This window comes from Microcaecilia unicolor, chromosome 6 (genome assembly GCF_901765095.1).
Source record: "Microcaecilia unicolor chromosome 6, aMicUni1.1, whole genome shotgun sequence".
In the NCBI taxonomy this organism is placed as follows: domain Eukaryota; kingdom Metazoa; phylum Chordata; class Amphibia; order Gymnophiona; family Siphonopidae; genus Microcaecilia; species Microcaecilia unicolor.
In genome coordinates, this window is record NC_044036.1 from 11,422,784 (window position 1) to 11,448,926 (window position 26,143).

General features: G+C 47.6%; 1 protein-coding gene across 3 annotated transcripts in view; it reads left to right on the plus strand.

Moving 5' to 3' along the window:
• Nucleotides 1-25,904, plus strand: part of LOC115472011 (beta-1,4-galactosyltransferase 2-like) — a 236,794-nt gene extending 210,890 nt beyond the window's left edge. For all 3 annotated transcript variants that reach the window (XM_030206039.1, XM_030206040.1, XM_030206041.1), the window contains exons 5-7: nt 18,648-18,770; nt 22,225-22,329; nt 24,721-25,904. In XM_030206039.1, coding sequence (XP_030061899.1) covers nt 18,648-18,770; nt 22,225-22,329; nt 24,721-24,871 — 379 coding nt within the window. In that variant the 3' untranslated portion in view covers nt 24,872-25,904. The remainder of the gene's footprint in view (nt 1-18,647; nt 18,771-22,224; nt 22,330-24,720) is intronic.
• The last annotated feature ends 239 nt before the right edge of the window (nt 25,905-26,143 follow it).

Sequence of the window (26,143 nt, forward strand, 5' to 3'; positions counted from 1 at the left end):
TGACATTTCGTCCTTTAGATTGTAAGCTCCTTTGAGCAGGGACTGGCCTTCTTTGTTAAACTGTACAGCGTTGCGTAACCCTGGTAGCGCTCTAGAAATGTTAAGTAGTAGTAGTATTAGAGTATAACAGCGGCAAAGGTTTGTACTGCATATGTGTCTCTTACACCCGTTCACTTTTATAAATATACAGAATACAGCCATTATCCAGTGGATTTTTAAACGCCTGTATTCAGCCCTCCTATTCAGAGGGGGTGAGTGGCACTAAATATATCTGGAGTGGTAGATCTGTTTTAGCTAATCCTTTTAATTTAGGATAGTCTTTGTGCTGATCGAAATTAAACCACACATCTGTACGGGTAGCGGGTTGACCGTCCAGGCCTTGTTCCACTTGGTGGCCCTGTCCGAATAATGCCAGGGCGGTCTGTAAGGTCTTTCAGTGGCATTATACAGCTAATACTACTGAAAGTTCATGGGTAGGGGACAGTGTCCGTTCTATGGATAATTCCTTTCGAATATCAACGTGAAAAGCTCCTCCTGGTTCCTGCAGTTGAACTTGGGCTGTTTTGGCTCAGGTTCTTTCTTCATAGCTCAGGTCCTTATTGGACAGTTAGTAGCAGGTTCTAGTCTAGCAGGGAATCCAAAGTTTGAACGAAAACCTTCCCATCTCATTGTGCTGGAGCCAAGGCCTAAATTAGAAAAAGAGCAGATGTGACCTAGAAGGCAGGGAAAAGTCATAGGCCTGGAAGACAAGCAAGTACCCAAGAGAAGATTTTGGATCAGACGCTAAGAGAGAGAAGCTCTTTGCCTCTGAGGTGCGGAGACATATGGCGCTGAGCTCTGATACTGGGAACAGTTCATTAAAGAGAACCTCTCAACCTCTTCAGGGCCTGGCTTTACCATCGATCTGCTCCTGAAAACAGGTGGTACAGTCTCCAAGCTGAGCAAAAGACTCTTTGTGTCTGGCTTTCGGGGCGGTGGGGGCAGTCCGCCCTGGGTGCAGGCAGCAAGAGGGGGTGTGGAGCATGTGTGGAGCTGTCGGCTGTGCTGGTCCCCTGCCCTGGAACGGGAAGTTTACATCAGAGAGGGCAGGGGATCGGCTGAACCGACAGCTGTGTGGGTGCTCCGCACACACCTTCCTTGCTCGGAGACGGGGGGGGGGGGGGGTGCTCTGCCGGGAGGCGGGGGGATATGCTACGCCCCAGGTGGCAACAAATGTAGGTACGCCATTGGTTCCTAGTGGTCAATAGTTAATCAGATGGTGTAGGTGATTTGGTAATGAATTCCTCCATGAATAGTTTGACCAGGACTCTTTCATGCAGTGTTTCCTAAACTTTTATTCAATATGACCCATTTTAACACTTAAAATTCACATGATCCCAAATGATTAGGGTTACCATATGTCCAGATTTACCCAGACATGTCCTCTTTTTGAGGACATGTCCGGGCAACCGGGTGGGTTTTGCCAGCCTGCCCGTTTGTCCAGAAATCCAGACAAACGTGCAGATTGCTAGCCTCCCCTCCCCTTACTTACTACTGCCCTGGTGGTCTAGTGACCTGTTCCGCCTTCAGGGCAGGAAAGAACCCCCTCTTTCCTGCCCGGAACGCTGCCCTGCATGCTTCCTTCCTGTTGCTGATCTCGGCGCCGATTCAAAATGGCCGCCAAGAGTTGAAGTGACCTCGTGAGACTTCAACTCTCGGCGGCCATTTTGAATCGGCGCCGAGATCAGCAACAGGAAGGAAGCATGCAGGGCAGCGCTCCGGGCAGGAAAGAGGGGACTCTTTCCTGCCCTGAAGAGGTCACTAGACCACCAGGGCAGTAGTAAGGTTAGGGGAGGGGGTGACGGTGTGTGTGACAGGGGAGAGGGGAAAATGTGATGGGGCGGAGTGAGGGCGTGAAAGGGGGCGGGGTAGGGTGTGAAAAGGGGGCAGGACTGGGTGTGTGGTGGGTGCGGAGCATGTGTCCTTTTTGGGGGACAAAATATAGTAACCCTACAAATGATGATAAAAACAAAATAGCAGACCCCCGAAAATGGATAGGGAGCCAGTGAAGCGACTTGAGGAGAGGGGTAGTATGATTAAAGTGACCCTGGCGGAAGACGAGACGGGCAGCAGAGTTTTGAACCGATTGGAGAGGGGAGAGGTGACTAAGTGGGAGGCCAGCAAGAAGCAGATTGCAGTAGTCTAAACAAGAGGTGACAAGGGTGTGGATGAGGGTTTTGGTAGAGTGCTCGGAAAGAAAGGGGCGGATTTTACTGATGTTGTAAAGAAAGAAATGACAGGTCTTGGCGATCTGCTGGATATGAGCAGAGAAGGAGAGAGAAGAGTCAAAGATGACCCCAAGGTTATGAGCTGAGGAGACAGGGAGAATGAGAGAGCCATCAACAGAAATAGAAAACGGGGGGAGTGGGGAGGTGGGTTTAGGAGGGAAAAATGAGAAGCTCGGTTTTGGTCATGTTTAATTTCAGGTGGTGTTGAGACATCCAGGCAGCAATGTCAGACAAGCATGCTGAAACTTTGGTTTGGATGCAAGGTGAGATATCAGGGGTAGAAAGGTAGATTTGGGAGTCATCAGCATAGAGATGGTAGGAAAAGCCATGGGATGAGATTAATGAACCAAGGGAAGAAGTGTAGATAGAAAAGAGGAGGGGACCAAGAACAGAACCCACTAAGTTTTCAAACTTAGTGGGTGTGACTAGTTCTTTCTGGGGAGAGCAGATTTCAGCCTCAAAACCAACTGCTTTTTCAGAGAAGCCACCTTTTAGAGAGAGTCTCCCTGCAGAGAACATCTCTGTCTCTTAGGCTTAGTCCCTTCCACCCCTAGAGTGACATCTCTTAAATAGCCTCCCTACAGCCAAATTATCACTACTGACCTCTTCCAACTACATCTATTTTTAATTCATCACCTTCCCCCAGTAGCCCAGCCTACCAGTTTCACCCATTCCAACATTCCAGTGTTCCAGCAATCCAATTCTGCATTGCCATGTCCCCTATCCACACTCTCTTCCTGATGCTGTCCCTTCCCAACCTACTTCTTAACCCCAAAACACTTTGCACTGCTGCTACACTTTACCCTCCCCTTACCCTCATCACCTCACCTTCTCTCCTTTCGCCTTCCTTCTCCTTAGCCCTCAACCTTCAACATTTCCTTCCTGCTGTTGACCCATCTCCATTCCTCCTATGCACATCCCGCCTTTGTCGCCCTACCTCCCCTACCCTTCTTCGTATTCTCTTACTCCTTCTCCTACTATCCGCAGGGGACATCAATCCCAATCCAGGTCCCCCACACCAATCCTCATCCTATCTATGCAGACCACTCCGGAATGTCTCCAACCTCATTTCCATTCCCCTCCTCTCCCCCTCTTCCCTCCCCTTCTCGTGCGCCCTATGGAATGCCCGATCTGTCTGCAACAAACTCTCCTTTACCCATGACCTCTTCATCTCCCATTCTCTCCAATTCCTCGCCCTAACTGAAACCTGGCTCACCCCTGACGACTCTGCCTCAGTCGCGGCCCTATGCCATGGAGGCTATCTCTTCTCCCATTCTCCCCGCCCAGTTGGCCGTGGTGGCAGCGTCGGGTTACTACTTTCGCCCTCCTGCAGTTTTCAACCTCTCCTCCTACCGCAGTCTCACTGCTTCTCATCCTTTGAAGTTCACTCCATCCGTCTATTCTACCCGCTGCCACTCAGAGTTGCAGTCATTTACCGCCCCCCTGATAAGTCCCTATCTTCCTTCCTTACCGACTTCGATGCCTGGCTCTCTGTTTTTCTTGAGCCCTCATCCCCATCCCTCATTCTTGGAGACTTTAACATACACACTGATAACCCATCCGACTCATACGCTTCACAGTTCCTCACTCTAACCTCCTCCTTCAACCTCCAACTGAGCTCCACCACCTCTACTCACCAATCTGGCCATTGTCTTGGCCTCGTCCTCTCCTCTACCTGCTCACCCTCCAGTTTCTGCGCCTCAGCTCTTCCTCTCTCTGACCATCACCTGATCACCTTCACACTTCATCACCCTCACCCGCAGTCCCGCCCAACACTAACCACTACTTCCAGGAATCTCCAGGCTGTCAACCCTCCCACCTTATCCTCCATTATCTCTAATCTCCTCCCTTCCATCATGTCCTCCGAGTCTGTCGACAAGGCTGTCTCCGCTTACAATGCCACTCTCTCCTCTGCTCTGGACACCCTTGCACCATCCATCTCCCGTCCCACAAGGCGTACTAATCCCCAGCCCTGGCTGACCCCTTGCATCCATTACCTTCGCTCCTGCGCCCGATCTGCTGAACGCCTGTGGAGGAAATCTCGTACCCATTCAGATTTCTTTCATTACAAATTCATGCTATCCTCCTTCCAGTCCTCCCTATTCCTTGCCAAACAGGACTATTACACCCAATTGACCAATTCTCTCAGCGCCAACCCTTGTCGTCTCTTTGCCACCCTTAACTCCCTCCTCAAAGTGCCCTCCGCTCCCACCCACCCCCTCACTCTCACCTCAATCACTGGCTGACTACTTCCGCGACAAGGTGCAAAAGATCAACCTTGAGTTCACTACCAAGCTACCTCCTCCTCTTCACCCTTCAACCCTCTCCCTCAACCAACCAACCCAGACCTCTTTCTCCTCCTTTCCTGATATCACCGAGGAGGAAACCGCCTGCCTTCTTTCCTCCTCGAAATGCACCACTTGTTCCTCTGATCCCATCCCCACCAACTTACTTAACACCATCTCTCATACTGTCACCCCCTCCATCTGTCATATTGTTGAAACTGATATAATTATTGGGAATATCTGGATTTATATTACAACAAGGAAAGCTTATTTTTTATATTCTGGGGCAAAATTGGAAGTTAAATCATTTGAAAATTCTGGTCCCACCCAGAGAATTGCCTTAACACAGTAGTTAGCTGGCACTTGGGACTTATAATCCCACCCACGCACCCCAGGGTTTTCCACTCATTTATAGACAAACCAAACCTCATTAACTTAATCATACACAGGTAGTCGTACAGACTTCATCATACACAGGCAGTCTTACAGACTGTTAACCCCAACTAAGTACACCTGTTCATACCCAATTCAAGAAATCAGCATGACTTTTATTCTCTGCAACAATTGTGGTACTTTAGTTTCAAGGCCAATCATCTGGAGACTTAAAGCTTGCCCTATCTGTCTTCAACTATCTAGTTTTAAACAAGAGCTCAGTAAAGTAATGCAAGAATTGGATACAATTAAACCAGCTTCTAGGACTGCACAGAGAAATAGCTTCTCACCACTCCCTCAAAGAATAAAACCACATAAGAACAGATGGTTCACAGTAGGCTCAGGCAGACTTCGTCATGTGACACAGAAGCATCCGCCCGCACAAGTGTTGCCACTAAAGAATTCTTTTGCTCCATTACAGCACTGTAATGCTCCTGAAATAGAACTGAAGCAGAGGAAAAAGCAATAAAGTTGGAACAAAAAGACATGAAGGTACCCAAAGTGAAAAGACACCCCCAAATCACTAATGTTAAAACACATACCAAGAAATATAGGTGGAAAGCAATGGCCACAAATGCTCATAGTCTAAGCAATAAAGTTCATGACCTTCAAGCCCTGATGGTGGAAGCAGACTTAGATGTTGTTGCAATCACAGAGACATGGCTCAACAGTTCCCACGAATGGGATGCAAGCATACCAGGCTATAATCTATTTAGGAAGGATAGAGAGGGTCGTAAAGGTGGAGGAGTAGCTCTGTATGTGAGGAATGATATCATGGCGACTGAAATGACAGGGACCTGGGGAAAAGAAGAAGCAATATGGATCACCTTAAAAAGAGAGGATAAAACTTCTGTCCACGTGGGTGTTGTCTACAGACCTCCCACACAATTAGAGGAACTAGATAAAGATCTGATTGCAGATATTCAAAAATTAGGAAAGAAAAAAGAGGTTCTGTTGATGGGAGATTTCAATCTGCCGGATGTAGATTGGAAGGTTCCGTCTGCCAAATCGGAAAGAAGTAGACAGATCGTGGATGCTTTCCAAAGTGCTCTGCTCAGACAGATGGTGACGGAACCCACGAGGGAGGGAGCGATGCTGGATCTGGTGCTCACAAATGGGGATAGTGTGTCAAATGTGCAAGTGTGTGCACATCTGGGAAACAGTGACCATCAAACGGTTTGGTTTGATATAACGGCTGAAGTGGAGGGCGGCCACTCTAAACTCAAAGTCCTGGATTTCAAGCGTGCTGACTTTAGTAAAATGGGGGAATACCTGAGGAAGGAGATGATGGGCTGGGAGGACGAACAGGAAGTGGAAGGGCAGTGGTCCAGGCTGAAAGAAGCAATAAATAGGGCCACAGACCTTTATGTAAGGAGAGTAAATAAAAGCAAGAGGAAAAGGAAACCGATATGGTTCTCCAAGCAAGTGGCTGAGAAAATAAAGGCTAAAGAGTTGGCGTTCCAGAAATATGGAAAATCTCAAGAAGAGGAACACGGGGAGGAATACCGGATGAAACTGAAAGAAGCCAAGAGAGAGGTACGTCTGGCGAAGGCGCAAGCGGAAGAACAAATGGCTAGAAATGTAAGGAGGGGCGACAAAAATTTCTTCAGGTATATTAGTGAAAGAAGAAGGACTAAAAAGGGGATTGTGAGACTAAAAGATACAGCGAACCGCTATGTAGATAATGATGAAGAAAAAGCCAATTTACTAAATAGCTACTTTTGTTCGGTTTTCACTGAAGAAAATCCTGGAGAAGGACCACGAGGGACTGGCAAAAGTACACCTGAGAATGAAATGGATATAGCACCGTTCACAGAAGAGAGTGTGTATCAACAACTTGGAAAGCTAAAGGTGGACAAAGCCATGGGACCGGATGGGATCCACCCCAGAATATTGAGGGAGCTCAGAGAGGTCCTGGCGGGTCCTCTTAAAGATTTGTTTAATAAATCCTTGGAGATGGGAGAGGTTCCGAGGAACTGGAGAACGGCGGAGGTGGTACCTCTTCACAAAAGTGGTGATAGGGAAGAAGCTGGAAACTACAGGCCGGTAAGCCTCACTTCGGTTATTGGAAAAGTAATGGAAGCCATGCTGAAGGAAAGGATAGTGAATTTTCCTAGAAGCCAACAAGCTGCAAGATCCGAGACAACATGGTTTTACCAGAGGGAAATCGTGCCAAACGAATCTCATTGAATTCTTTGATTGGGTAACTGGAGAATTGAATCATAGACGTGCTATAGACGTAATCTACTTAGATTTTAGCAAAGCTTTTGACACGGTTCCTCACAGGAGGCTCTTAAATAAACTAGATGGGCTGAAGATAGCTCCCGAAGTGGTGAACTGGATTAGGAACTGGTTGACGGACAGACGACAGAGGGTGGTGGTAAATGGAGTTCGCTCGGAGGAGGGAAAGGTGAGTAGCGGAGTGCCTCAGGGATCGGTGCTGGGGCCGATTCTGTTCAATATATTTGTGAGTGACATTGCCGAAGGGTTAGAAGGTAAAGTTTGCCTATTTGCGGATGATACTAAGATTTGCAACAGAGTGGACGCCCGGGAGGGAGTGGAAAGCATGAAAAGGGATCTGAGGAAGCTAGAAGAATGGTCTGAGGTTTGGCAATTAAAATTCAATGCGAAGAAATGCAAAGTGATGCATTTAGGGAGTAGAAACCCACGAGAGACGTATGTGTTAGGCGGGGAGAGTCTGATAGGTACTGAGGGGGAGAGGGATCTTGGGGTGATAGTATCCAAGGATCTGAAGGCGACGAAACAGTGTGACAGGGCGGTGGCCGTAGCGAGAAGGTTGCTAGGCTGTATAGAGAGAGGTTGTGATCAGCAGAAGAAAGGAAGTGTTGATGCCCCTGTACAAGTCGTTGGTAAGGCCCCACCTGGAGTATTGTGTTCAGTTTTGGAGGCCGTACCTTGTGAAGGATGTTAAAAAAATGGAAGCGGTGCAAAGAAAAGCTACGAGAATGGTATGGCATTTGCGTTCCAAGACGTATGACCAAAGACTTGCTGACCTGAACATGTATACCCTGGAGGAAAGGAGGAACAGGGGTGATATGATACAGATGTTCAAATACTTGAAAGGTATTAATCCGCAAAAAAATCTTTTCCGAGATGGGAAGGCGGTAGAACGAGAGGACATGAAATGAGATTGAAGGGGGGCAGACTCAAAAAAAGATGTCAGGAAGTATTTTTTCACGGAGAGGGGTGGTGGATGCTTGGAATGCCCTCCCGCGGAGGTGGTGGAGATGAAAACGGTAACGGAATTCAAACATGCGTGGGATATGCATAAAGGATCCTGTGCAGCAGGAATGGATCCTCAGAAGCTTAGCTGAAATTGGGTGGCGGAGCAGGTGGGGGGAAGAGGGGTTGGTGGTTGGGAGGCTAGGATAGGGGAGGGCAGACTTATACGGTCTGTACCAGAGCCGGTGATGGGAGACGGGACTGGTGGTTGGGAGGCGGGAAATACTACTGGGCAGACTTATACGGTCTGTGCCCTGAAAAAGACAGGTACAAATTCAAGATATGAGTTTATCTTGGGCAGACTAGATGGACCATGCAGGTCTTTTTCTGCCGTCATCTACTATGTTACTATGTTACTATATCCTCAACCTCTCTCTCTCCACTGCAACTGTCCCTGACACCTTCATGCACGCCGTAGTCACACCTCTCCTCAAAAAAAACCATCACTTGACCCTACCTGTCCCTCCAACTACTGCTCCATCTCCCTTCTACCCTTCCTCTCCAAAATACTTGAGCTTGCTGTTCACAGCCGCTGCCTTGATTTTCTCTCCTCTCATGCCATCCTTGATCCGCTTCAATCCGGTTTTCGCCCTCTACACTCGACAGAAACGGCACTCTCTAAAGTCTGTAATGACCTGTTCCTTGCCAAATCTAGAGGCCACTACTCCATCCTCATCCTCCTTGATCTATCCGCCGCTTTTGACACTGTCAATCATGATTTACTTCTTGCCACACTATCCTCATTTGGGTTCCAGGGTTCTGGCCTCTCCTGGTTCTCCTCCTATCTCTCCCACCGCACCTTCAGAGTACACTCTCATGGATCTTCCTCCACCCCCATCCCGCTCTCTGTTGGAGTTCCCCAGGGATCTGTCCTTGGACCCCTTCTTTTTTCAATCTATACCTCTTCCCTGGGCTCCCTGATCTCATCTCATGGTTTCCAGTATCATCTTGATGACACCCAGCTGTATCTCTCCACACCAGACATCACCGCAGAGACCCAGGCCAAGGTATCGGCCTGCTTATCCGACATTGCTGCATGGATGTCCAACTGCCACCTGAAACTGAACATGTCCAAGACCGAGCTTATTGTCTTTCCACCAAAACCCACTTCTCCTCTTCCTCCACTCTCTATCTCAGTTGATGGCACCCTTATCCTCCCCGTCTTATCTGCCTGCAACCTCGGAGTCATCTTTGACTCCTCCCTCTCCTTCTCTGCGCATATCCAGCAGATAGCCCAGACCTGTCGCTTCTTTATCTTTAACATCAGCAAAATTCGCCCTTTGCGCTCAGAGCACACCACCCGTACTCTCGTCCACGCTCTCATTACCTCTCGCCTTGACTACTGCAACCTACTCCTCACTGGCCTCCCACTTAGCCATCTATCCCCCCTTCAATCCGTTCAGAACTCTGCTGCATGTCTTATATTCTGCCTGAACCGATATACTCATATCACCCCTCTCTTCAGGTCACTTCACTGGCTTCCAATCAGATACCGCATACAGTTCAAGCTTCTCCTTCTTACCTACAAATGCACTCAGTCTGCAGCCCCTCATTACCTCTCTACCCACATTTTCCCTTACGTTCCCACCCGTAACCTCCGCTCACAGGACAAATCCCTCCTCTCAGTACCCTTCTCCACCACCGCCAACTCCAGGCTCCGCTCATTCTGCCTCGCCTCACCCTATGCTTGGAATAAACTTCATGAGCCCTTACTCCAAGCCCCCTCCCTACCCATCTTCAAATCTTTGCTCAAAGCCCACCTCTTCAATGTTGCTTTCGGCACCTAACCTTTATACCTTTCAGGAAATCTAGACTGCCCCAATTTGACTGCCCCTATTTGACTGACTGTACATTTGTCCTTTAGATTGTAAGCTCCTTTGAGCAGGGACTGTCCTTCTATGTTAAATTGTACAGCGCTGCGTAACCCTAGTAGCGCTTTAGAAATGTCAAGTAGTAGTAGTAGTAGTAACCCTGAGGTATGCCGACAGGCAGAGAGATAGAAAAGGATCCACCAGAGTGAACACTAAAGGTGCGGAGGGAGAGGTAGGAAGAGAAGCAGGAAAGGACAGAGCCCTGGAATCTCAAGTGAGGACAGGGTATCGAGAAGTATGCTGTGATCAACAGTGTCAAAAGCAGCGGAAAGATCAAGAAAAATGAGGATGGAATATTGACCTCTGGATTTAGCCAGTAATAGGTCATTGGAGACTTTAGTCTCCCCACTGGGCCCTGGATCCCACAACCACAAAATCACCTTTGTGAAGCCTAGACCACTCGCTCCACAAACTTGGGGGCCCTTTTACTAAGCCGCGTAAGCGTCTATGCACGTCCAACGTGCGCCAAAATGGAGTTTCTGCCCGGCAACCATGTGGCTCTTGCAGTCATTTCACTTTTGGTGCGCGGCCGAAAAATGTTATTTTCGGATGTAAAGCCGAGTGTGTAGGTCATTACTGCCCGGTTACAGTGTGAGACTTTACCACTAGGTCAGTGTCTGGCGGTAAGGTCACAGACTCAAAATAGATGCATGACAATTTTGATTTTGCTGCACGTCCATTTTCGGCAAAACTAAAAGGCCTTTTTTTTATTGGCGCTCTGAAAAATGGATCAGCGCATACCCGAAACCCGCGCGCAAACCATTTTTCAGCGCATCTTAGTAAAAGGACCCCTCACTCCACAAACCTCCTGAATCCACAAAGCCACCCCTGATGGCTCCTGGGACCCTAGATGCTTCCAACCTCTGACCTCACAGAGCTATCCATGGTGGCTCACTGGGTGCTGAAAGGCAGAAGTGATGCGTGCATCAGGACAGACTATCCATATTTGGCAGACTGACCCCAGCAGTGCTTCCTGATGAACCACTAGAGTCAGCTGCCACAGTTTTGCAAGATGGTGGCTGAAAGTAGAGTCTTGCTTGATGTCTTCCTGGAACCAGATATTATTTGACCATTGGTGGCTGTTTGGTCAAAAGTCTTCTTGTCCCAGCCGTCCTGACCCAGTAGCTCTTGGGAGGAAGTTCAGTTTTCCTCTCTTCCTGTCAGTGTGTGAATGGGGATTGACTCAAACACTGACAGAAAAACCTTCCTTTCGATGTAGAAATTGACGATATGTTACCACAATGCTACGTCCTGTTTCTTCGCGTCAGCGTGCATTTTTAACTCTGTGGGTATTTTCATTCATTGGTTTACTACATCAGAAGTAAACATTTTTTTCATCATGTTGTTAGAAAACTTTGCGCTGAAGCTCAGCAAGCCATTCTGACGCACAGCATGTTACATCAGCTTTTCAGTTGCATCTGCCTACCTGATATCCAGGCCTTTCCCTCCCCTCCTTCCCTTCCCTTGTGGGAAAGCTCTCAGCCCATGTGGCTGTTGCAGTGACTGATGAAACTCCTGACCTGCTGACAGCTCCATTAGGAAACCATAACAGCTATTAATTGGACTTAATTGCCCTTCCAATTAATGCAGTGTAGAGTACATTTGTGGAGCATCATTACAGTGCAAAGCTGTACAAGGCTATTGTCTCTTATGACATAGTCTAAACAGAATGGTGGTTGGAGAATGTGAGCGTTCATTGATTCATTATTCTGTAGGTCTCTAAATCCCTCAGAAAAAAAAAAAATTACCTGCCATTAGCAGCATAACAGTAAGTAATCCTTGCCCCTGGCTGCCTCAGTATTGGTTGTATTGCTCTGTTGACATCAGATGGCCAATGTTTTTACCATTCTAGTCAACCTTGACTGTATAACAGGACAGATGCCATGTTGGCTCAAACTAATGGTCCATCGAGCCCACAGTGACCAACATCTTTCTTTACAACATCCGTAAAATCCACCCCTTTTTTTCCGAGCACTCTACCAAAACCCTCATCCACACCCTTGTCACCTCTCGTTTAGACTACTGCAATCTGCTTCTTGCTGGCCTCCCATTTAGTCACCTCTCCCCTCTCCAGTCGGTTCAAAACTCTGCTGCCCGTCTCATCTTCCGCCAGGGTCGCTTTACTCATACTACCCCTCTCCTCAAGACCCTTCACTGGCTCCCTATCCGTTTTCGCATCCTGTTCAAACTTCTTCTACTAACCTATAAATGTACTCACTCTGCTGCTCCCCAGTATCTCTCCACACTCGTCCTTCCCTACACCCCTTCCCGTGCACTCCGCTCCATGGATAAATCCTTCTTATCTGTTCCCTTCTCCACTACTGCCAACTCCAGACTTCGCGCCTTCTGTCTCGCTGCACCCTACGCCTGGAATAAACTTCCTGAGCCCCTACGTCTTGCCCCATCCTTGGCCACCTTTAAATCTAGACTGAAAGCCCACCTCTTTAACATTGCTTTTGACTCGTAACCACTCGCCTCCACCTACCCTCCTCTCCTCCGTCCTGTACACATTAATTGATTTGATTTGCTTACTTTATTTTTTGTCTATTAGATTGTAAGCTTTTTGAGCAGGGACTGTCTTTCTTCTATGTTTGTGCAGTGCTGCGTATGCCATGTAGCGCTATAGAAATGCTAAATAGTAGTAGTCCAAGAGTGACCAATTTGGGTCTCTCGCAAGACCCAAAAGATTCAAATGAGGAGATCCATTCCCTGTTGCTCACTCCCAGAAGTCAAAGGCAATGATCTTAAAATTTGTCTGGCAAATTGTTAATGAATCTGTTTTTCAGAAACTTGTTCAAACATGTTAAAACTCAGCCATATTACTAGGCAGAACCACATTCTCTGGCATCAAATTCCTCAGCTCAACCATTTGTTAAGTGAAAAAAAATAACTTTGTTTTAAATCAGCTGCATGATCGAGTTTCTCCTAGTCGTAGTACAACGTTTTAGTAGAATACAAGTCCCAACTTTCGACTTTTCTACCATTCAACTGTGCCATGTCCCAAGGGCCTATTTTATCCGCAACATGGTTAATATGTTTCTCTCTCCTGTAAATATTATCACTCAGTACTTTGCAGTCGGCTGCTTTATATAGTAGCTGCCAACTCCAGATTTCGCGCCTTCTGTCTCGCTGCACCCTACGCCTGGAATAAACTTCCTGAGCCCCTACGTCTTGCCCCATCCTTGGCCACCTTTAAATCTAGACTGAAAGCCCACCTCTTTAACATTGCTTTTGACTCGTAACCACTTGTAACCACTCGCCTCCACCTACCCTCCTCTCCTCCTTCCTGTACACATTAATTGATTTGATTTGCTTACTTTATTTTTTGTCTATTAGATTGTAAGCTCTTTGAGCAGGGACTGTCTTTTTCTATGTTTGTGCAGCGCTGCGTACGCCTTGTAGCACTATAGAAATGCTAAATAGTAGTAGTAGTAACAGCCGACCTGGAAGTGGATTTGCATCTACTCAGTTTTTGTTTGGATGCTATTGCATACCGGTTACTTCAAAACTGACTGGTCCTCAATCCTCAGAAATCTGAGGCTATCTGGTTTTCAAGGAACAAAACTCCTTTTCCCATCTCTCTTAAGGAGAACATCACCATTCTTGGGGTTGTAAGTTACTCAGATTAACTTTTAACACTCAGATGTCCTGGTGGTCAAGCCTTGTTTTTCCACCCACAAACAGGATGGAGTCAGGCACACAAGTGGGTGACATCATCCACTGGTGCCGGGAGAGCTCAGAATATGGTTTTAAAGTTCTTGAGCACGCACGGCCCTTCTCATGCAAAGTTGTCTCCTCAGCAAATCAGTTTTGTTTTTTCTGCTCTGCTGACTGGATGTGAAACAAAGCTCTCCTGTACGATTGTTTAAAAATTGTCATTTCATTGACACTGTTTTTGTCATTTTTATTTCCTTTGTTATTTTTTTTAAATTGAATTATATAATTATAATTGAATTATATCAGCCTACATGTCAGACCTGGTAGGCTTACCACCCAGGAATGCTAAAAAAATCATCCCGCACATTCCTTAATCTTCACTTCCCCAACTGTAAAGGTCTCAAATACAAACTAACACACGCGTCAACCTTTTCCTACCTGAGCACACAATTGTGGAACGCGCTGCCACGCAACTTAAAAACGATGTACGAACTAGCTAACTTCCGAATTCTACTGAAGACCCATCTCTTTAACAAACCATACAACAAGGATTAACAAATATGAATTCCTGTACACGTATCCAGAACTGCATTGACAATATTTGCTTCCTAACTTCTATCATGTTTTTCGTTAACATGTTACCCAAGATCCTTCTGCCATTACTAAATGTGTATTTTCTTAAATAATTCTTATTATATCTGCTTGTTAAATTACTATCATGCCTTATCATCATCATGTTACCAAAGACCCTGTTGTTATTACTAAATGTCTATTTTCTTATATATTTCCACTATTCATGATGTATTGTAAGCCACATTGAGCCTGCAAAGAGGTGGGAAAATGTGGGATACAAATGCAATAAATAAATAAATAAATAAAATTATTACGGCATGGAAGTCGGGTTTCAGACCTTGCCCAAAATGCAGCAGAAAGATCCAGAATTTTGAAGTGCATACCGAGTGCCATTGAACTTGGGTCTTGACCATGATTAGAAGTACTGTAAACATTATGCTCGAATGCCACCTAGAGCACGGAGAGATCATCTTAATTGCCTTTGGAAGCATTTTGAAGCCAAGAAGAAAAATCTTGAAAAATCGCATAAGAAGAGCTCCTCTGCTCAGAAGACTTCAGCCACTGGTAATACCAGCCGAGAATCTTCTGTGAAAAGACCATTAACTTCAAGCACAGTGAGCTTAAGACTCCAGTTGCCCAAGGGGACCACTAGGCAGTGATGAAAGTGGCTCCCGTTCCCCCTGAGATTTCCAGGCTCTTAGTGTAGCAACTTCTGGAGCATCAGCAATAGCCTGAAGAAAAGCTGCTTTTGTCAACTCTCAACGAAAGCGCTGTTGAAGCACAAACAGACCAACACGGACACTCCTACCACTAAGAACAGGCTCATGGTTTCACTTTCTGTTCAACAACAACAGCATAATACCGGTATCTCTTCTATGGAGTCACCTGACACTGAGAAATACAATCAGTACAGATAGACCTACTTCTGCGCAATCATTGTTCAACAGCTTATTCCATCTATGTCAGCGTTAGATACAGTGATGGATGAGTCTTCATCTTCCACATCTCTTCAGGATCCAGAGCATTCTCACTCATTCCTTCAGAAAATATTTGTCAAAGGTTACTCCAAAAACCTATCGAAAGTTCCTTCGTCACCAAGGCCTATCATTTAGGAAAGAAAGTCTTCCAGGGAGCTATGCTCTCTGCTCACATTGCTGCTTATCGACGCTACATGGTCTGGTACATTCTTACCATCTTTCAGAAGGTGGAATGTTTTCTCTGCGCAAGCTCAACCCAGCGGGGTTCTATGATTGTGCTACTCGTCTTATCAGAACAGCTTACGATACCTTCGAAATTGTGGCCATTTAAATAGAGATCTCACTCCACTACACTTGCTAATGTCACTCATGCACATTCAAGTCAGAGGTCAGTCGTTCTGAAAGGCAATGATTGTACCTTCCTCAAGCTTCCTTCTTTAGCGCTCCAATACGGACCTCACTGTTTAAATAGAGATCTTTGTCCATCATACCCACTGATGTCACTTATACATATTCAGGTCAGAGGATAGTAGACGTAGAAGCAGTCACAGTGTAAGATATTAAAAACCTTCAAGAATCATAAATAAAAGAGTGCTAAAGCAGCTAGGGCTCTTCAGCTTGGTAAAAAGGCAGCCGAGGGGAGATATGATAGAGGTCTATAAAATAATGAGTGGAGTTGAACGGGTAGATGTGAAGCGCCTGTTTACACTTTCCAAAAATACTAGGACTAGGGGGCATGCGATGAAGCTACAATGTAGTACATTTAAAACGAATCGGAGAAAAATGTTCTTCACTCAACGTGTAATTAAACTCTGGAATTCGTTGCCAGAGAATGTGTTAAAGGCTTCGTGGAGTTTAAAAAAGGTTTGGCCGGCTTCCTAAAGGAAAAGTCCATAGACCATTATTAAATGGACTTGGGGAAAATCCACTATTTCTGGGATAAGCAGTATAAAATGTTTTGTACTTTTTTGGGATCTTGCCAGGTATCTGTGACCTGGATTTGTCCACTGTTGGAAACAGGATGCTGGGCTCGATGGACCTTTGGTCTTTCCCAGTATGGCAACATTTATGTACTTATGCACTAGCATAATCAGGAACAAAAGGAAATACCACGTAAGGGATTATTTGGACAAGAATAGTGAGCGTAACTGAGAATTTATGATAGTAACTAGTTGTTATCACCCAATAGCCATCTCAAATTTTAAGACTGATAATGTTACTTAGTCTTTGGATTCAACAATGAAAATCTTGGGGAATCTTAATTGATCAGTTTCTTTCTTTTGATTGCCAAATTTCCAAAGTAGTCCCGAATGTGTTTAATTCATTGTGGAAACTTAAAAGATTAAGACCATTCTTTTCAAGATCAGTCTTTAGCGCTTTAGTTCGTTCATTCGTTAGTCTTAACCATATTTGACTATTGCATTTTCTGCAGGTATTAAGCGGAGTCTCCTAAGAAAACTACAAACTACACAAAACATGGCTGCCCGCCTTATATATAGATCGCCACGTTACGTTAAAACATCTCCTCTTCTTATGGATCTAGATTGATTATCTGAATTTCATTTATTTATTTTATTTGTTACATTTGTATCCCACATTTTCCCACCTATTTGCAGGCTCAGTGTGGCTTACGTAGTACCGTAAAGGCGTTCGCCAATTCCGGTATGAACAAATACAGGAATGTTGTGGTAGAATAAGGTTCGTGTGTTCAGACACATTATGGAATCGAAGAGAGGAAGAATTATTATATGTCCATTACGAGCTTTGGCTTCATTGTGTTGTAGGGTTCAGGCATTTAAGTTGGGTCGGTAGGGTATGCCTTTTTGAACAGGTTAGTTTTTAATGATTTCCGGAAGTTTAGGTGATCATAAGTTGTTTTCACGGCTTTTTGTGTGCTTATGTACGAAAAGCTGGATGCATAGGTTGATTTGTATTTCAGTCCTTTGCAGCTTGGGTAGTGGAGATTTAAGTATGTTCATGTTGATCCTGTGGTGTTTCTGGTTGGTGGGTCTATGAGGTCTATCATGTATCCGGGGGCTTCCCCTCAGCCGCCTTTTCTCCAAGCTGACGAGCCCTAGCCGCTTTAGCCTTTCCTCATAGGGAAGTCGTCCCATCCCCTTTATCATTTTCGTCGCCCTTCTCTGCACCTTTTCTAATTCCACTATATCTTTTTTGAAATGCGGTAGCTTTCCCTACGGTCTTGTAAGCCACATTGAGCCTACTATTGGTGGGAAAATGTGGGGTATAAATGTGTTAAATAAATAAATAGCTGGTTATATCACGTGATATAACCGGCTATCTGCTGATATTCAGTGCATCGCCAGCTAATTTGGCGGCCAAAATAGCTGGAATACCTTCGACCGGTTTAAATTTAACCAGCCAGTACTGAATATCGGCTTGGATGATTAAATTGAAACCAGCCATAAAACACTCAGATGTCGAATGCCAGTCACCAGTAGGTGCCCTGGCATTGATTATCTGGGCTCAACACCGACCACGGGAGGCAGCCCGGCTACCAGCCGCAGTCTGAATGTTTTGAACTCCTGCTTAAACTGATCTGCTGATGTCGGAATTTTGGTGCTTAATTTTTTCCCACACTTTTGCCGCCTAAATGTATACATTCTAGGAGCCTATCGAAATGTGCCGACTGCCTTAAAGAGGCAGAACTCCGAAACAAGACATCAGGGAAACACTCCTGACATCCACTTTAGTCTTTAAGGATTATGGAACAGGGCTGGGAATCAGGCCCTCTTCCAGGGTTCTGATCACAGCTCTGTCAGTAGCACTCTCTGTGCCCTTTACATCTTGCAGCTCAGTTTACCTCATGTATACACAGTGGCGTACCTAACTTGATTGCTACCCTTGGCGGCGAAGCAAGCCCCCTCCTCCAGGCACGTCACTCTCCCTTCCAGCTGCCTCCTTCCAAGCAGTAAGGGGTTGCACTGAGCAGTTGCATTACTGTCCGCTCTTCGGTCCCTGCCCTGGAACAGGAAGTTGACATCAGAGGGGGCAAGGGACCAGCAGACCCGACAGCTGCACGACTGCTCAGTGCACCTCCTTAGCGCCTGCACCCAGGGTTGACCACACCCATCCCCCCCCACCCTTGGTATGCCACTGGGTCTACATAAGTAAATGAGCGTTAAAACGTCACAGTGAATTACCAGCTTGCATTAACTAATTCTGTGAGTCCTGTAGGCCAGTTTCAGTAGAACCCTGTGAAATTCCAGGCAAGCTATAACTGTGTGAAAGACCTTATTTTATCTGCCTTGAGCCTTTGCATTTTGTAGGTAGAGTGTGGTGAATGATTTTGTGACAATACCTTTGTCATTTTGTCCATTGTAGGCTTCCGTATGCAGGTTACTTTGGTGGCGTATCCGGCTTGAGCAAAACTCAGTTCTTAAAGATCAATGGCTTCCCCAATGAATACTGGGGCTGGGGAGGAGAAGATGATGACATTTACAATAGGTAGGTGGTAAAGATAAGGTGCAGGGTTTGATGGGTGACACAGATAATAAGGCCCAGGAGTAGGGTTACCATATTTTGTCCCCCCAAAAGGAGGACACATGCCCCACCCCCTTTTCCATCCTGCCCCGCCCCCTTTTACGCCCTCGCTCCAGCCCCTTGTCACATTTCCCCTCCCCCCTGTCACACACCCCGTCACTCCCCCTCCCCGTCACCCCCTCCCCTTACCTTACTACTGCCCTGGTGGTCTAGTGACCTCTTCGGGGCAGGAAAGAGCCCCCTCTTTCCTGCCCGGAGCGCTGCCCTGCACGCATCCTTCCTGTTCCTGATCTCGGCGCCGATTCAAAATGGCCGCCGAGAGTTGAAGTCTCGCAAGGTCACTTCAACTCTCGGCGGCCATTTTGAATCGGTGCCGAGATCAGGAACAGGAAGGATGCGTGCAGGGCAGCGCTCCGGCCAGGAAAGAGGGGGCTCTTTCCTGCCCCGAAGGTGGAAGAGGTCACTAGACCACCAGGGCAGTAGTAAGTAAGGGGAGGGGAGGCTAGCAATCTGCCCATTTGTCCAGATTTCTGGACAAACGGGCAGGCTGAAATGGATCTTTTTCTGGCCCTTCAGTGTTGCTGTCTTTCTAATCTTGTTAAGACCATCACTTGTGCGACAGTCACCAAATTAAAAAAAAAATACTTAAGGTTCAATTGTCGCAATAAAAAGGGTAGCTGTTAAATTTGCGGAATGGACTTTGGAAACTTGGATAATTTTGATATTAATTTTGAGCACGATTGGACGGTGAATGTCAACAGACTTTGTGAACAGCCGACTTTTCCTGCACTATAACATCTTAGGTTACGCACCCAAGATAGAACGAGCTAAGTGCTGAATTTTAGTACTGTAAGAATAAATAAGTGATCGTCAGTGCAAGCTGTTTTTATGACACATTTATATGTGCAGTGACGGAGATTGACATCGCCTGTTCAAGGGTTTGAAAGGTGGCACCGTATTATCTTAGGGGCCCTTTCACAAAGCGGCAGGAAGCCCAACTAGGGCTTACCGCTCAGTACAAGGGAAGTTCCCACCCCCATTGCGCTGTCATATCCAGCACTACCTGGCAGTAATCAGCGTGGGAGTCCATAATGTCGCCTCAGTGGGTGGCAGTAAGGGCAGCCTCCCCGAAATGGCCACGTGGCAAGTGCTTCACTTGCCACACGGCCATTTCCTGAAGAAAAGAAATTCCTGCCTTTTACCCGCTGAGGTAAAAGGGGGCTTCGGCGCACGTCAAAAACACGCCAAAGCCAGCGCAGGCCCCCTTTTGCCACAGGGGCCCTCAGTGCATTTAAATTCATTTTTTAATTCATATATTATTTTGACAGTTTATTTACATTTTCGTTAGGTTTAATAGTACCTTTTGAAATCTCGCTGATTCGTTGTGAGTTATTTGAAGGGATAAGCTTGAGTTTGTTGTTCTCTCAGTGGAAGTGTTTAATAGCAGAGGGCGACTCCCCAAGATCCTTCATCCTTCATGCGGAGCAGGTGGGGGGAAGAGGGGTTGGTGGTTGGGAGGCGAGGATAGTGCTGGGCAGACTTATACGGTCTGTGCCCTGAAAAAGGCAGGTACAAATCAAGGTAAGGTTTACACAAAAGGTAGCACATATGAGTTTATCTTGTTGGGCAGACTGGATGGACCTACAGGTCTTTTTCTGCCGTCATCATCGTCTACTATGTGTGCCACCCATGGAATACAAATATTATCCAGCCGATCTTCAGATCCGGTGGGGGACTCTTGCCCCCTTTGCACATTGCCTCTGTTGCATACTATGGGATGCGCTCAGGCGTCCTACGTTAATTGTCAAACGTGTGCGCGCTAACTGCATGGTAAAAAGTTTTTGGGAGAGAGCATATCGAGGGGGGGGGGGGAGAGTGGGTGTCCCTGTGCTAAACAGTTAGCACATCTACATTACCGCATGATAACTGGTTAGTGCAGGATTACCGCGTGAGCCCCTTCCACCACAGTAAGTGCTCCCACGGTAATTCTTTTTAATGGCTGCTCACAAATGACAAGATTAGCACATGGCTATCAATAACAAAATAGAAAATCAGCCATTTTAGGGCTGCGGTAAAAACGGCCTTAGCGTGCAGGAAAAATCTACGTAGGGCCACGGTAAGGCCACTTTTTACCGCAGCTTTGATATTTCAGATCATGTGTATATTCAGTGACATTAAATCAGATCTTTCACGTTATAATTGCTATTTATGCGGTCCACCTAGACCTGTAGAGCCCAAGATCAGGGCTGCCGAGAGACAGAGCCAGGCTCGGAGCAGGGCCACCACAGCTGCCTTACCCCCCCCCCCCCCCCCACTTGGGCTGCCACCACCCCCTACCCCCCCTTACCCCTTACTTTCCTGCGTCTGCTCCTCCCTCAGTCTGTCATTCTCCTGCTCCCGTGTGCCGGAACATGGGTTATCACGGTAACACAATCACCCGGATCCCGACACACAGGAGCCAGAGAGAGACAGACCGAGGGAGAACAACCTACTGGCGCCGGACCCCCCCCCCCCCTTGGAGGCTGGGCCCAAGGAATCTTGCTCCCATTCCCCCCCACCTCGGCGGCCGAAGATTCAAAAAAAGCCGAGCGCCTAAATTTATTCTCCTAAATTTCTCTCCTAATGTTAGCCAAAATTAGGAGCCTAAATTCTCAGCTAAAAATTCATCAGAAATTTGTGCTGAAAATTGCTTAGATTTGAGTCTGATTCATTAGCCAAGTGCTGAAAATGAATGCTAAGCCCTTAACCTTTTTCCCTGCCCCGAATTCACCCCTTTTTATGCTCCTAAATTTAGGAGTTTAGTGAAATTTGAAGTAAAAATTTATGCACTCAGCCCTAGTAAATTTTCAGAGACCAATTTATGATCCTAATTCTCAAAGTTGGGAGCATAAGACCTTTGAATTTTGGGCCGCTAATTTATGCATTTTGGGCTGAATATTGTGCTTAGACATTTAAATTACACATTAATGTGGCGTCACCCCTGGAATGCTACAAATTCCTCCCCTTTTTTGGATAAATAATAATAATTTAAATGTGCAAACTTATCCGTTCAGACCCCAGGAAGTTTTGTTTAATACAGCATTTACGTGACCATCGCAAGCGTCTTCCGCATCCACATAACAGCTTTTGAATATTGAGCTCAGCATATTTTACTGATCTAATGATGATTTCTTCCCTTTCCCCAGGACTGCAGGGTTTTTCCTGCTCATTCTTTCATTTTTTTCTCTCAGTTTTGAGCAATGTGCCTGTCTGGCATCTTCGTATTTTGCACAGCACAGAAGGAGCTGCATTTCTCTTTCTCTTTCCGCAGCGTCTGGCTTCTGCAGTTTCCAGATTAGTTTCTTTTACTAATTTGTGTTTTTAAAATGTTCCTCTTTCTTTTTTCCCCTTCCCACGCCTTACTATCCCTCTCTCTCAGGATAACCTTGAATGGAATGAAAGTGTCTCGGCCAGACATCCGGATTGGGAGGTATCGGATGATCAAACACGAACGGGACAAACACAATGAGGCCAACCCTCAACGGTGAGTTTCTGCCTCGTCCTGCCTGTAAACTCATCATGTGGTCCACATTAGGGATAATTTTCCAAATCTCTGGATCAGTGGCGTTCCTAGGGTGGCTGACACCCGGGCCGGATCGCTGATGCGCCCCCCCCCCCCCTCGGTGCAGCGCGACCCCTCCAGCGAAAGGACACCTCCCCGGGTGCAGCGTGACCCCTCCACCTCCGGCAAAAGGACACCTCCCCCCCCCTGGCGAAAGGACACCCCCCCCCCGGGTGCATTGTTACCTGCTGGGGGGGGGGGGGGGGTGCACCGCGCGCCTGTCTGCTTTGCTTGTTCCATGCTCCCTCTGCCCCGGAACAGGAAGTAACCTGTTCCGGGGCAGAGGGAGCACAGAACGAGCGGAGCAGACAGGCGCACGGCACCCCCCCTCCAGCGGCGTGTACCTGGGGCGGACCGCCCCCACTGCCCCCCCTCCCCTTGGTACGCCACTGCTCTGGATGGAGGAGGTGGTTTCTGCTGGCACGGAAGACGTTAAAGGTGTATGTTTGTTGCACTGTTCTCTCTAAGCCAGTCAGGTTTTCAAGACACCCACAATGAATATGCATGAGAGAGATTTCCATAGAATGGAGCTAGTGCATGCAAATCTGTCTCATGCATATTCATTGGGGATATCCTGAAAACCTGACTGACTAGGTGTGTCGCAAGTTGAGTTGGAGTCCTCCACCTACAGACCTACCAGTGGAGGGTGCTATCACATTTTCAGTAGTGAGGGACAGGCAAGCTTTGCCTGTCCTAGCAATTGAAAACACTTATGTTGAAACAGTGTGGAAGGGTCCATCCAATTTACCTCTGGGCCCCTCCAAAATACTGAGTCTGGCTACGCCTCTGCCTGACTGGCTGGGTGTGTCCCAAGAAACGGAGTTATGCTAATCCGAATCCTTCGCTGGTGTGTGTCTCAGACTTGTTAGCGGAACGCTTTAAAGTGCAGGTTAAATATAGAGGGCGGCACATTTCTTTCCCTAATACTGAGCCACAAGGTTCAGGTCTCTCCATGTCAGGCTGAGCCAGTCTTGGGTTTACCTCTGTCGCATCTATGAATTCGCAGGCCCTACTATTTGCAGATCAATGGCTCAGCCTGGCCGTCATCACATGGAGCTCAGAGATGCCAAGTTGCCCAGTGCCAGGCTGGAGATTTTAGAACAATCCTGGAGTATTGACCATCCTAGTGCATTATAGGACAATGGACAGGATCAGGCAGCAGTGTCATTCCTAGGCTGGCTGACACCAGGGCGGATCGCCGATGCGCCCCCCCCCCCCCCCCCGGTGCAGTGCAACCCCTCCCCCCCCCAGCGAAATTACACCCCCCTGGGTGCAGCGTGACCCCCCCCCGGTGCATTTTTACCTGCTGGGGGGGGGGGGGGGGGTGCTGCGTGCCTGTCGGCTCCGAGTCCGCTCGTTCCCTGCTGCTCCCTCTGCCCCGGAACAGGAAGTAACCTGTTCCGCGCAGAGGGAGCAGCAGGGAGGGAACGAGCGGACTCGGCCAACAGGCGCGCGGCACCCCTTCAGCAGCGTGCATCCAGGGCGGACCGCCCCCCCCCCTCCCTTGGTACGCCACTGTCAGGCAGTAAAATTCCGAACTCCTTTGGGGTATTAATTTCAAAACCAGGAACTGGCCACAAACTCTCCAACCTGGAATTGGCATATCTGGGAGCCTCCTGATCACTGCAGAGAAGCAGACACGGTATCCTAGACATAGCATTTGTACCAGCAAAAGACAAAACACTCTAGTTTTACAGAACTTACCCACTCCTGCCAAGTCTGAGAACCTTTGGAAATTCACGTCCTCTAATCCTGTCCCTCTAAAGGGATCTGGCTGAAACCAGCCGATTGCTGTCGCTCATGCTTTGAGCTTCTTTGCAGGTTTCTGCCCATGTTCAGGAATTTCAGCCACTTTCACCCAACAAACAGGGGCGTAGCCAGACCTTGAGGTGGGAGGGGGCTAGAGCCCAAGTTGCCATGCTCCCACTGTACATCTTGACTGCTGGGGGTCCCCGACCCCCCGCCAGCTGAAGACTTCGTCCAGCGCTGGTTTCCGCTGCCTCCGCATTGCCTGCCCTGCTTTCTCTTGCCCACACATCCGGCACATTCCTTTTAGTGAAACTGAGCGTGCCTGACGTGATGGGAAGAGAGAGCAGGGCAGGCAATGCGGCGGCATCGGAGACCAGCACTGGACGAAGTGTTCAGCTGGCAGGGTTGGGGAGCCCGCCAGCCAACCAGGGGCCCAGAGCAAAGTTGGGGGGCCCAGGCCCCCATTGCCCCACCTAGCTAGGACACTGCAATAGAAGCACCAAACTTCCGGAGATGCAGGTACAATGCTGCCTCGTTAAAAGTCTCTCCTTTTTCATTGCCCAGGTTTACAAAAATCCAGAACACGAAGATGACCATGAAGAGAGATGGAATCAACTCCCTGCAGTACCACGTGATCAATGTGGCCAAACACCCTTTGTATACGAACATCACCGTGGACATTGGCAAACCTCCAGCACGGCCCCCACGGGGATAGGACCAGTTGCCTGCGGTTGTGCCAGATTCATGAGCTTGTCCAGAGCTTTCTTCCACATGACCACACTGGAGTCCCGCTTGCCTTCCTCAACACCGTCTGTTTCCTAGCGATTGGAATTTGAAGAGAGGGGCAAAATATTTGCAGAAAGGAGCTGGAGCCCTCTTCTCACCCCAACACACACAGAGACACAACCCCACAACTCCCCCCCCCCCCCCCCCCCCCCCGCCCCCCTGCTGGTGGACGTCCATTTTTTCCTGGGCTTTTCAGTGGGGCTACAGATTTTAACAGTGGGAAGTGAGGGCAAGAATATGAGTAGGCATTGTTTAAATTTAAAATAGACTGTAAAAGAGGGATATGATGACAGTAAGACAGCGCCAACTTGTGTTGGTCATGATGTATTCAGTCTGGCTTAGAGATTTGCCACTAAAAAGTCCCAGGCTCACAGTATTTTATTATGTACAAGAAATGTGTTGCTCAGACGGATTCAGGGGCAACGAACAGTTCTAGAGAGGGTACGTGACTGGTCTGTGAATTGCTACGCAGCTTTCAGGACTGTTGCCATGTCCGGGATCCCTCTGCATTCTGGATTTTTTTTTAAATGTAACTTTTAAGTTGGGAAGGTCCAACGATCGGAACTTTCCACGTAATCTGTGGTGGGGTAATGCGTGGATAACAACCTCCCTTGAAGGAGGCCTTTGAGCTACAGGAGGGGCCCTTTGCCCTGCTCGGCCCTAGACAGTTGTTCCCAGATGTTCAGCCTGCTGCCAGGTGTGCAAGGTTCAGATGTGACTCCTTAAACAAGAAGTGACGGCCTGTGGCTTTGGGTGGGAGAACGTGACTGACGGGTGCCATATCAGAGGGCTGGAAGAGTAAGGGGTTATTTGCTTTTAAAGGCTCCCTGGCCGAACCGAGGAGCAGCTCTGGCGAAAAAAAAGTGTAACGTAACGTTACAAGGATAGCTCAGCGGAGAATGTTGCAGAAGACCCACGGAGATGCTGCGTTTTTTAAAACTTGTCATTAACAAAAAGTGTCGGGGGGGGGGGGGGGGGGGATGACCCCTGGGGAAGCCAGGATCACTGCAAGCCAGACCTTTGGAGCTGAGCCAAGCTGGTCTGACCAGTATTAGTGTTGTTACGTTACTGGTAAAGGTGGCCACCTCGTCCCAGGCCAACTGTATAAATGGATGTAGCTCAGTCTTTGTCCCCTTGTCTGGATTTGTAGTTCCGATTCCCTAGCAAGATCTGAACTACAGATGCAGTAGGGGAAAGCTAG